The 13,077-nt window shown below is 35.5% G+C and overlaps 1 protein-coding gene across 5 annotated transcripts; it reads right to left on the bottom strand.

Moving 5' to 3' along the window:
* Positions 1-194: 194 nt before the first annotated feature.
* EX1 (UvrB/UvrC domain protein (DUF3506)) lies at positions 195-11,691 on the bottom strand. 5 transcript variants are annotated; one of them, XR_015176720.1, is made up of 13 exons: positions 11,190-11,691; positions 9,384-9,500; positions 9,250-9,315; positions 6,251-6,357; positions 4,865-4,946; positions 3,872-4,591; positions 3,297-3,420; positions 2,895-3,064; positions 2,598-2,672; positions 2,404-2,496; positions 1,319-1,464; positions 879-987; positions 195-535 (listed from the first exon to the last, which is right to left on the bottom strand). XR_015176720.1 is itself a non-coding variant. In XM_086435684.1 (11 exons), the coding sequence occupies exons 1-11, from the start codon at positions 11,604-11,606 to the stop codon at positions 1,372-1,374; spliced, it is 2,064 nt and encodes a 687-aa protein (XP_086291810.1). In that variant the 5' UTR covers positions 11,607-11,691; the 3' UTR covers positions 1,025-1,371. The 5 variants fall into 5 exon arrangements, 1 of the variants encoding a protein (XP_086291810.1); XR_015176721.1 differs by having other exon boundaries at positions 195-532; XR_015176718.1 differs by lacking the exon at positions 879-987.
* Positions 11,692-13,077: the final 1,386 nt, after the last annotated feature.

Below are 13,077 nucleotides of genomic sequence, written 5' to 3'. Positions count from 1 at the left end.
ATACAGAGTAACGTAATGCTGATAGGCAAGCAGAGACGAAAAGCTATTACCATCTGACACTCTAAAATACTGAAATAAACAACCAAAACTGTATATAAGCATTCTTGTGTAGTAATAACTTTCTCAAGGCAGGGTTAACACCACAAAGGAAAATGAAAACTGCAGCAAATACAGTAAAATGAACCATCCCCATAGTGTATGAAACAAATATATGCATTTTGATTAGGGTAATATCCTATGTTATGATTATATCGGATGTGTCCTTTTCATTCCGTCAAAAATCAATTTTACAGTATAGATGCTTACATGTCGTGAAAGTAAAAAAAAAAAAATTTACCTAAGTTGCTTGGCTTTATATACAGAAAATGAAGTAAATATTGAAATATAGAGAGAAATAGAGTGCAAGAAAAAGATGAGTACAGCAAGGTGTCGTACTCCTTGTGTCTGAAGCTTCAGTGGTTCTTGTAGTGCTTCCAAGTGTGCTAGATGTCCAATAGCACTGGATATGTCCGCTACAATCACCTGCCTCTCTCTGCTGATGTAATTTAAAAACAAAGGAAAAAAAAAGAACACAGAAGAAGATATATCTTACGGAGATGATATTAAACTGCAAACCATACAAAAACAACCACAGCCAAAGCCTTAATTAGAGATTATTTTTTGTCTGTTTCCTCAGCCAATTTATTCCTTTTTTTTTCTTCTGGTGATGGTTGTCGTACTCCATTCTACTTCAATAGAGAATCACCATAAGTTAATGAAAAAAGGAAGCTATGGATGTCTGATTCTAAATTACAACATATATGTGCCCAATTCAACACTAGAGAAGAAGAATAAATGGTGGTCTCATAAAATAAAGAAGGGAATAAAAGGACAAACACCTTGAAATTCTCCCTGATAAACCTAAGGTTAAATCATTGATACGGGAGTGCACCGTATCAGTTACTGTGGATGCAGGTAAAGGAGGACGTAATAAAACCCCAATACCTCCTGGACCAAAAAAAAATACAATCATATATTCAATCTGTTAAAAAAATCCAAACTATTTTGCTAATTTTTATATTTAACAACCCAAAATTTACAACTCATTTTAAATGATCCAAACAAATGTGCATCACTTGTCCTCCAGTACCCTCACATAACTTCCCTTTCAATATTTTTTGGCAGAAACAATCCCAATACTTGCAATAAAACCTATCCAATATATATATGCAATAAATCATCCTGATACTGAAAAGCAATAATCTCCGTCTTTACTAATGCCTTTTATACTGTTTCTTGGGTTCATACAATGTACTCTCCTTCAAAAAGAATGTCTTACCTTACAAAACCGGAGCGAAGAACAAACTTGCCCAACCAATGTACAGCAAGAATCTATTCCTGAAGTCTCAGCCGATTGAAGAACACCAAGAAACGATATTCAGGAGCCCAATACACAAATCCAACAACAGGCCCCCCTTTGATGTACTGCAAAGATCCAATAAATGAAGAGTCCCACAATGAGTACCAATAGTGGGCAAAAGGAAATAGAAAGTATACTTGGTCAAGGTATTAAATTTTGATATAGATATCTATTTTGGAGGAAATAGAAATATTTCGATCAGTGTGGAAATCAATACAATTCAAGGAAAAGATGAAAATCTTATGAAATGAAGGAAATGTTGAGGAAGTTTTCATTGAAAGTGTAGGAAATAATAAAATAGATATTACACTCTTTAAGTCATCAAACTGCAACAAAAATCCCTATGAATTGTGGAAAAGAAGATTAATAATGTTTCGCCACATGTTAGCATCGGTATCTAAGAGTCCGACACCTAAAACAACAATATGCTTTATGGAAATGGGAATAATAATACCACATTAACATAAATACTTTAATATGTAAAAACCATTTTCTTAAATTACAAACTATTATGTACAATATTCTCACACTTATAATCTAAAAAAAAACACAATATCATATACATTTTTTTCTTTTAAATATATATATATATGAATAAGTTACTAATATATCTAACTAATTAGAACATGACTGTATGTGCATACTTCTATGAATATTTCAGTAGAAATATACTATCGATGAATAGAAATATACTATTCATCAAAATATGTCTATGAAATCTTGCATTTTCATACCTAAAATTTGATTATTTATTGATCAAAAAACAATTTTGATTATTTCATCAAAATTCACTATTCATGGAAATATTTCACAAAATGAATAATGATTTCCACTGAAATATATACATAAAGAAACTGCCCGTCAAATTGTGCATCGGACCTTGTGGAATTGACATATTTCAGTATATTGAAAATATGTCAAAATTTAATACTACGTACTTGCTCAAATTTCATGGAAGACAGTAAAATTAATGAGCTAAATAACACCCAAAAAAAAATAGAAACCTTTCCATCTAGAATAACAAGTTCACCGTCAACCCATCGAGGATTCAGGAACCCAGGTTCCGCAAGCCTGCCTTGTCCTTTATATCGAGCAATCTGAGTTGCAGTGAACAAGTAGTTTTCAAAATAAGAAACACAACAAAAAGAAGAGGAAACCAAGGAGCAAAGGCAATTGTCCATAAAAATATATCAAATACCACTCCAAGTTCTTCTGGGATTATCCCTTTATGAGGCAGCTGATATTGCTTGCCAACCTTTGCACGGAATGCTACCTGTAGAGACCCACGTATATTTTATCAGTTTCCAAAGTTTTGAATACAAAGAATTACAGAATGCTTTGCGAAACAAGCCTTGTTAGAACAACGACAAAGAACTCACCAGTAATATTTTATAAGGATTACTGTAATCTTAGATTATTTGTAAGCACAAACAAATTCACCCTATCTGCCAATAAATTGTTACTGCGGCGTGACAATTTAAATAAAAAGAAATACCTGGCCTGCTGGTACATAAGGATCTCCTGTTAACTTCAAAGCCTCTACATATTCATAAAATTCAAGATTTGGAGGCTTCTGATTCACACCATCCTCTTGCCACTGACCAAATTTACGCCTCAAATGAATGACTTCAGAGGTAAAAATACCATGTGCGCCAATGTATATTCCTGTTATAAAATGAGAAATTTCTGAGTAAGGTCACCAGTTATGTTAATGTTAGGGTCCCACTCCCCAGATGCACCCATATAAATGTGTGTGTGTGCGTATGCTTGCGTGCTTGCATGTGTGTGTGTGTGTGTGTGTGTGTGTGTGTGTGTGAGAGAGAGAGAGAGAGAGAGAGAGAAGTGGTATAATAAGTGAAATGATCTGAAGACCAATTGGGTTCAGCAATTAACTCACCATTGAGAGGATCTGAAGATACTGGTACCTCAATGCGATTAAAAATTGTTGATCCAGACAGCGGTTGACGGTTTTGAGCCTGGCTAAGGGTGAGACTTATTAATTCTCCAACATCTTTAAGTACCTGCACAGTTAAAATAACAAAGCAATCAATAGAAGTCAACTGAAGGGTAACAGAATTTCCAAAATGATGATAAGAATTGTTTGCTAGGACTGCCATGGCTACAACTAATAATAAAGATAAGAGGCAACCACTAAAACACCCTAACCTAATGGATCTTTAATCATTCACAAAAAGTTGGAAAATCCTTTTTTCTAAACAATAATAAGAGGACACCGTTCTCAGGAGAACATGGGTCGTCATTTTCACAAGTCATTCATATTAAAAGAAGAGTTGGGTCTTAATAACGAAAATAAGAGACACTAATCTGTTTATAAGGGAGCCAAAAAGGAGAAGTGGCAATGGAGGGATGGCTGAAACTTCCCCAAAGATCATGTACAGAGCAAGAAACAGGGGCACTTTGGTAGGTAGGTCCAATTTCAAGATAGAAAAGGTCAAATTGATAAATAACAACCTTCATTGGTATCTTCTCCCGACTAATGATGAACTTGGCCAGATCAGACATAACATTTTCAAAGTTGCGTTGACCGGGAAGATTAGGACTTTTATCTGAAAAACCTTGTTGTCTACCACCAGCTTCGAGTCGACTGACATCTTCATCTATAGAAAATAAAAATGATAAGCGGCCCCTTTTCTCTAGCCTAGCTGGAACACGAATTAAGTCCTTGGAAGGCACATAGTCCGACAGTTGACCACCAATTACAACTTTCACTGCAATTTCATTTTCCTCTTCACTATTATCACTAATTCCAACTCCAGCATCCATTTCAATCTCATCTTGGTCTTGATCACTCCCAGCTTTAACTTCATCATCTGTCTCTACACCTTCTACCTCAAAATCTTTTTCTTCATCTTCTTCCATGATCTGTTCAATCACCTTAGAAATTACATCCATATCTACCTTCCCTGGTGCTGTCACTTTCAAGACCTTGAGCTTTATGCCCGGAATCATATCTTGCAAAATATTCTGAAAACCGGCCAGTCCCTCAGCCACATCAGAATCATCATCCCTATCTTCACTATTCTCTAAATCTTCAGTGCTTGCAGCAGATAAATCACTCTTGCCTTCAGTTGAATCACTTAATGGGTTTAAGCCACTGCCAGGATCTGATAACTTGGAGGATTTTGTTGGAGAGTCACCAGTTTTTTCCCTCACCCACTTCAAGTAAACTACCTGAAAATGTGTGCAACTTCTCTTAGACAATAAAGGAATTGATAGAAAGCTTATTCAATATTTAAATAAAACTATAATCCTAACAATATGGACATTTGTACTAGATAAGTCATGCAAATGTTGCAGTAATTATTATTAGTAAGCAGTTTAGAAATATTCAAAACTATGCTACTCCTTTGAAATCATGTAAATAATTTTCAAATACAGTAAGTAGCACAGTTACAACTAAAATTGTACCAGAAAACAGAATTTGCAAAGGTAATTGGAATTTACCTGTTGTTTGTATTCACCTTTTTCATCCGTGGTAAGAAAAATTTCGAAAAGGGCAGCACCAGGTGTAGCTGTAGCAAGCTGCCTGAGAAAGGTAGCAGTAAGTGAAAGTCATACACAAACTAAGAGAAGAATTGTCTACAGCAAACTTTAGCAGTATTTGGACCGGTCAGGATTCAAGAATAACCTGTCCCTGAATGAAAGTAAATTGATAAAGGTCTTATTAATTACCATGTTTACGCATGTTAACAAAAAGTTTCAATGGCCTTCCAGTGAAATGTAGTAAAATGGCTTGAAGGGCATTAACCTTCTATGATTTTTTTGATAGTATAAACTTTTATAAATGAAGAAGAGAAGAGATGGAGGCTGAGATAGCCCCCAAACAGCACAACAAGCGAAACAACAAAAGAATAAAAGAAAATGGTACTACACAGCTAAAAGCTAATCACAAATGTTCTCCCAATTAAATAAGAAATCTTGATAACACACTTCCTCAAAAGCTTTGTTCAACTTGGACCACAAGAACAGAAGTCCAATAATCTCTAAAATCACTGTGTGGGACGAGCTCTCCTTGCTATGAAAGACCCTGTTGTTGCGCTCTTTCCAAAGACCCCAAGCAATAGCTGAAGGAATGATAGCCCAAAGATGTCTCTTTCTAGAAGAGAAAATATTGAAACTCCACCCCTCCAAAAGATCAAAAAAAGATAAAGGAATGACCCAATCCACCTGGAAACGGGATAAAAAGAACATCCAAATAACACTAGAGAAGGGACAATGAATTAGAATATGATTAACTGACTCCCCATCTCTCGAACAAAGTAAACAAAAATTTGGAGTAACCCACCCCCGTCTGATCAACTTATCCAAAGTGAGGATTCTACCCAAAGAGGCAAGCCAAACAAAGAAAGACACCTTAGAAGGAATGAGAGCGGATCAAATTATAGATGGAGAAAAAGAAATCTCGCAAGACGGAAGCAAACATTTATAGAAAGACTTGACAGAAAACTTCTTATCCTTAGCCTTGAACCATTCTCTCCTGTCCTGCTCATTCTCTCTGAGTTGAATTAATTTCCTTATGGTAGTTATAGCTAACAATTCCAACCACATAAGGAACGGGAATGGCCGCTATAAATCCAGGCGAAAGCGAAGAATTGGCACAAGCATAAAACTTTGCTTTTGTAATCGCAATTCATGTGGCTAACCTGTTGGCATGTTTTCAATGAACTTTTCCATGCTCAATGTTTTCTACTGAACAATGTCAAGTATAACCACAAGTGATAGTCCAATACTAGTCAAATGAACCCATTTCTCATTCTCAGAAGTTTATTCTGTAGTGTGATTCTCTCCATGGAAATTATGAAGTTCAAACAAGCATGATTTTTTGCGTACCGGGGACTATAGCCTCTTGCCACATATCTTCCATGTTCTGCACTTATACGAATAATCTGACCATAGGGATCATCTGAATCTTCCGAAAAGCCAGCCCACCATCCCACCTGCAAGTGTATCAAGAAACCTAGCATAAAAAGCACATACCTTCCACATAGGGTAACCAACCAAAATCCAATATTAATTTCTACAAAGTAGAATCAACACTAAGAAACCTCAAAGGTATAAACTAAAAGCAGTATTTATTTGCCATGTGCATAAAGCAAGTGGTGAATCTGTGAACCACTTATCAATCCATTGTTCCTTTGCCCGCGTCATTTGGTCTCATTTTATTTGCTTCTATCTTTGTGCTTTCCACATTATATGTTATCTGTGTTCCAAAGTTGGCAGGCCAAAGTCTTTGATTATAGGGAACATATTTTGTGGAAGTTGATCACTTTTGTTGTTTGTTGGGGCATATGGAAGGAAAGAAATAACTGATTATTTTAGGGGAAGAATCACTCCATTCAAGAAGTTATTATCATGGTTTAAAAATTCGTTTCGTCCCGATGTTTCGATTATTTCAAAAACTGAAACAATACCAAAACATTCGAAACATTAATAATATTAAAAAAAAAATGAAATCTTCCTCAAGGGACCAGGGTCAAGGGCCATGTCAGCAGTATTAAAACACAGGGATATTTCAAATATTTACTAATACATGAGGGTCGGTTTAAATGACCCAATCTTCAACAGGAGACCAAGGTCAAGCCATCTCATTCATTTGAAAAACCATTTGAGACGAAAAACTGCCCTAATTTCAGAGAGATGAAGATTGGAAAGAAGTTGATCAACCACCAAGTATATTTTCTCGTTTTGTCCTGATGTTTCAATTTTTTCAAAAATCGAAACGATACCAAAACATTCCTAAAACATTTGAAACATTAATAATATTGAAAAAATGAAATCTTCCTCAAGAGACCATGGTCAAGGGCCATGTCACCAGTTTTTTTTTTTTTTTTATAAATAAAAATTATATTAATGAAGAAAATGAGAAGAGGAGGCTGAGATAGCCCCCAAAGCAAGACAAAATATAAAGAAAGAAAAGAAAAATACACTCCCGTTGGGAGATAGAACTAATGACAAATTGTTTCCCAATTAAACACAAAATCTTGAAAGCTCACTCCCTCAAAATCTTCTCTCATCTTTGACCAAAGGAAAAGAAACCCCATAATCTCTAAAATCACTGTGTGAGTCGAGCTTTCCTTGTTATGAAATATCTTGTTGTTGCGCTCTCTCCGTTATGAAATATCTTGTTGTTGCGCTCTCTCCAAAGACCCCAAGCAATGGCGGAAAGAAAGATAACCCAGAAATGCCTCTTTCTAGAAGAGAAAATATTGAAACTCCAACCCTCTCAAAGTGCAAAAAAAGATAGAGGAAGAACTCAATCCACCTGGAAACGAGATAAGAAGAACATCCAAATAACACGGGAGAAAGAACAATGAATAAGAATATGATTGGCAGACTCCCCATCTCTTGAACAAAGATAGCAAAAATTTGGAGTTATCCACCCCCGGCAGATCAAATTGTCCAAGGTAAGGATTCTACCCAGAGAGGCAAGTCATAAAAAGAAAGACACCTTAGAAGGAACAAGAGCTGACCAAATAACAGAAGGGGAGAAAGAAACCACACAATGGAAGCCATGTCACCAGTTTTAAAACACAGGGATGTTTCAAATATTTACTAAAACATGAGGGTTGGTCTAAATGACCTAGTCTTCAACAGGAGACCAAGGTCAAGCCATCTCATCCGTTTGAAAAACCATTTGAGACAAAAAAACACTGTCCTAATTTCTGAGAGACGAAGACTGGAAAGAAGTTGATCAACCACCAGGTACACACTCTCTCTCTCTCTCTCTCATTTATCTTTCTCCTCCAGATCTCTCGTGTAGATTCGTGGATTAAGAAAAATCATAGAGAAAATGATTGAAATTTCGAAAATTTTGGATTCAAGTTTATTTCGTCTCAGTCAGCTGAAAAACCGAAATGTTTCGTATGAAACAAAACGGATCTTTAAACCATGGTTATGATTACCCTCAAGGCTCTGTTGTTCTTTGGTGTAAAACATTCTTGGAATGTAAGGGGGTGTTCTTTGAGGAATTCTTGTTTAGGTGGGATTCCATTTGTTTGGAGTTGCTTAGATCTTGATTGTATCATTTTTCTTTATTGGTAGGTCTTCTTGACCTCCACTTTTCTTAATAAAATTTATGTTGATCAAAAAGAAAGAGGGGGTGGAAACAAGACATAGGGTAATGGTCAAATACTATATAATAGATTCGATAACCTGACTTTACCTTATGGGGACCTTGAGAGTTCTTAAATAAGAGGACACTTATGTTAAGCCTCTAGTTTTGCTCTGTCAGCATGATCAGAATTCTAATCATCTGTTTATTTACATAATTAGGGATATAAATAAACCAATTAGTGACCATCAGCCATGTAACCAAGTAACCATCAAGTGAATAAATAACATCCTTGACCTCACAAGACCTTTTATCGGCAATCATATTATAAAAATGGATGTACCTTTAGACCTAAGAAATGTATTATTCCACTACCACCAAATCAAAAAAATTCCAGAGTCCCCAAGAATGACACCTTTCGCTAAAATACTCACTTATGCCAAATGGTCAAGACACCAAAATGGCTGCTAGTAGCATCAAGGCTGGTATACCAAATATCCACAAGATCAACAAGAGAACTCCAAACATCCTTGCAAGAAAATAAAGTATAGAAAAAAAGACCACACGCTTATTTGGGAAAAGACAACCTTGATATTGTAAATGGTCGGTTGTTAAAATCTTTACAAATACAATCAAAATGAAACTGATCACATTTATGGAAGTAAAGAGACTGGCCCTGCATCCACATCAGTCAAATGTGCACCGAACAAGAAGTATGAGAACCATTACAAAGTTTATTAAGTTTATGTGTTCATTCATGGTAGATAACTTTACTTACCAATCCAGCACCAGCATAGTCTCGAATATAAGCTGCATCCTGATAATGCTCTTCCTCCACGGCTCTCTACGATAACAAAAGATTCTAGAATCATATTTAGGCAAAGAAAATGGAATAAAAGACAATTTTCTTACATTGAGATGAGATATCACTCTGCCCACGGTATCGTTTGTAGCTGCAGCAGCAATTGCCACTTTGAGTCTAGCTGCATCTTTGTAATCTTCTCTATAAACGGCTTCACTTACCTGTGACTGTTGAGAAGAAAAATAAAAATAAAATTTTTTTACTTAAGCACTAGAAAAAAAAACACGGGGAAAAAATAAGTCCCATGCCAGTCAAATATTTTATTCTCCAACCATCAAAGTTTCTGAGAAATCTACAAACAAAAGTGTAGGTGTAATTTTGACATACATAGAATCCACGTGTAAACATTTAAAGCTATGTAACTTGGCATTGCCGTGTGTTTTTTAGAGTCCGTGCTGGACAGGATAAAAGGTGTTAAACAACTCTACTTTGGAAAACCTAACACAATGACACGTAAGCTATAACTATATCATCATCGTCGCATCATCATTATAGAATTATCCCAAAAATCAAGGTGAGCTAAATGAATCTTGTTCCTCCATTGAATTGTCTAAATCTATGTCTTCTTCCATTCAAGTTTGTTCATATCCACTCCCACTACCTCAATCTATGCTCTTTTTTATCTTACTCTCCCATACATTTTAACGAAGACCGTATCTGGCCTTTGTTATACATGACCAAACCATCTCAATCGACTTTCCCTTTGTTCGTCACCTATTGAGGCTATACATTTTCACGAATATGTTCATTACTAATTTTATCTTTATTAGTTTTTCCACAAATTCACCTCAGCAACCTCATTTTACTAAGGGACCAAGCCTAATCAATGAACATGTTGTTTCTTGACTACCCAATATTCAGCTCCACCAAGCATAACCAGTCTTTCTTTCTTTTTGATAAGTATAAAAATTTATTAAAAAGATAAGGAAATACAAAAGAAGGCGGCTGAGACAACCCCCAAACAAAGAAAAAAAAAACAAATGCCAAAACAACAAGAGAAAACAAAAAACAAAGCTATGCGTCACAAATAGAATCCCATCTTATTGTCATATCTTATAAATTTCCTTTTTAATTTGATTGGGTTGGGTCAATCACATGACACTCCAACAGCACACCTCAATTTTAACTATCCAACTCTAATTTTGTGGACAACATCCTTCTAAACCTCTTCATCTTGAGCTAAGGTAACAAAAATGGTCACTTGAGGTATTTCTTGGCCATCAATTTGTACTAATCCTTCCTCTCAACAGATATCAGTACTGAATTACACTCTGCTTGGTTCTAGGTATTCTAAATCCCTTGGACTCTATAGCAAATCTCCAGTGTCGAACTACACTATAACATTTGCAAATAACATATACCAAGAGAGTTGCTCTTGAATATGAGCAATTACTTCATCTATAATTAGAGTAAATAAATACAGACTAAAAGTCAATCCCTGATTTAAGGAAAATACAAGTCTAACTATGAACTTATGTGCTTCCTCACCATTTGTTCTTGGACTTATCCCAGCTCTCTCATGCATGCCTTTAATAATGTCAGTCAATATAGTCGTCCATCTAGACAACTATAGCCTACACTTAAAACAAATTGACGCTCAAGCAGCTTATTAACAATCATAGTGGCAAAATTGCCTATTTTGATACATATAAGAATCTAAAGAATCCCAGAATAGACATTACATGGTCGACTTTATACATTAATACGTTTCTCTCCAACTCTATTATCATGCAAGACGCCAAGCTGTACTATAATCGATACTATGCAAGCTAATTTAACAGTAGAGGTAACATCTAACTACCATGAAAACCTCGACAATGGAGTAAAATAAATTACATAATAAGTGTTCAAATTACCTTCAAAATTGAAATTATCTTCTCCTGCTCTTCAATCTCGTTAAAATGCTCCATCCATCGATCCCAATCCCAATCTTCCACTGTTTTCTCTGCTAAATCCACACTCGGAAGGTTTTTTGATGGATTCCTGTGAGAATTCACGAAATTTGCGAGCCTTTCAATGGCGCTTTTCACAGTTTCCTGCAACAAAGAATCCCATCTTCCGTGGAAGTAATCTTCGGGTGGAGATGGAAGATCGGATCGATTCTGGCATCGACAAGGAACATAATCAGAAGCCCTAGAAGATAGTTTCCTTAGTGGCGGAGGGTATCCCGAAGATGAAACCACGAATTTAGGGTTTTTGGGGGATAAATATATAGGGTTTCGATCAGTGTTAGTGGAGGGTGAAGGATATGTTGGAGCTGAAATTGACGCCATGGAGAGACAGAAAGAGAGAGATTTCAGTTAATAGATGAGGATGAGATTGAGAAGTTGGACAGATGAGATGAGACACTTCGGAGAGAGAGGTGGGAACGGCTTAAATCACAGTAGACCACATCCCAGCTCCGAGGATGACACGTGTTAAATGCTTGTGGGCCCACTGATCCACGAACGCCTATCAGTTGCAAAAATTTTGCTCACAAAATTTTGCTAAAAGAATCAGGCTTCCACCAATCATGTGAGACCGCGTGTATTGAATATCCCCAATTATTTACAAAACTACATTTCTAGGCTTTTCGTGTCAAGCACTGGAGAGTCTGTAAGTACTGTGACGAAAAATTTTGTGAGCCAAAACTCACTCACCAATTGCTGGAACAGCACACAGATAAAAGGGGGTCCAGCTTGATAGAGACAGTTTGGCCTAACCGAATCTACTAAACAAGAATCGGAATCAAATTGAATTATCCATATAACAGAATCAATTAAATCAAATTGAATTAGGGTCGATTTGGTTTTCTCTATAAGTTACCAATATCTAAAAAATATGCTTGGAAACTATAAATATTAAACTAAATAATAAACATTAAATATTTAATATGATAAGTCATTAATATATGTCCATACTCAAAGCCAAATAAAAAAATCAAGAGGGAAAATTCTAATTCTTTTCAGAGTTTTCAATTTTATATGGGGTCATAAAATACTCTTTTGGATGAATGGTCTAAGATAATTTATTATAAATTAATATATATTTATGTATTTTATAGGCATTGATTCTTATTTTTTAAATCAAAAATCGAATCATAATTTATTCCAAATTGAACCAAACCAACTTAAAGCTAATTGTCTGCTTCAATTCTTAATTTGAACCATATCAATTAGCACCCCTAGGAGCCATACCATTTGTTGTAGTTTCACAATAGGTGTGTGTTATCATTTGTGGAGTAAATGGTTATCAGGGCTAGTTTGCAACCTTGCAAGAAGCCCAATGTATTCCATCACTCAATGAAGAATGAAATAGTTTTCAAAATCTAGACCGTTGGATGATCCTTTAGGTTCACACAACATCAATCTCCAATACCATCCAATGATTGAAATTGGGAAGGTTGGTTTCTCCTTTTGAACTTCCTTTTGCTTTTTCTTTTTAATTAAGGTAATAATGAGTTTAAGCTAGCCACAACCCACCATATTAGAAGAAAGAAGTTTACATCCTAACATAGGCACAGTCCCCCGCATCCTAACTAACAATATCAGTTAAAACAAATATATGTCGACGTTTCCAAAGTTAATACAAGCAAAAAAGTAGTTTACAAATTAGTAGTAAAAATCGACGATCCACAACTCTTCAAAACTTGTAAATCATTTTTTATGGGATTAGAAGTTTTGAAATAGATTGATCTTTTTGTGCTGATGATCTCCTCACCATATAGACTATCTTCACAAAAAATCAGTTTATTCCCAAAATTTC

Source organism: Akebia trifoliata, chromosome 3, assembly GCF_017979445.1.
Source record: "Akebia trifoliata isolate Shusen 1 chromosome 3, ASM1797944v1, whole genome shotgun sequence".
NCBI classification, from domain to species: domain Eukaryota; kingdom Viridiplantae; phylum Streptophyta; class Magnoliopsida; order Ranunculales; family Lardizabalaceae; genus Akebia; species Akebia trifoliata.
The sequence above is the reverse complement of the archived record's forward strand: the minus strand, read 5'-3'. Positions and strand labels throughout refer to the sequence as shown.

What these genes read in the sequence shown, in the direction of transcription:
- EX1 (XM_086435684.1), bottom strand. Translation starts at nt 11,606, where the DNA reads ATGGCGTCAATTTCAGCTCCAACATATCCTTCACCCTCCACTAACACT. An exon ending in GGGAGAAGATACCAATGAAG is followed by an intron (nt 3,421 to 3,871) that starts GTTGTTATTTAT and finishes TTAACTGTGCAG; the next exon opens with GTACTTAAAGATGTTGGAGA. An exon ending in ATCTTCAGATCCTCTCAATG is followed by an intron (nt 3,065 to 3,296) that starts GTGAGTTAATTG and finishes ATTTTATAACAG; the next exon opens with GAATATACATTGGCGCACAT.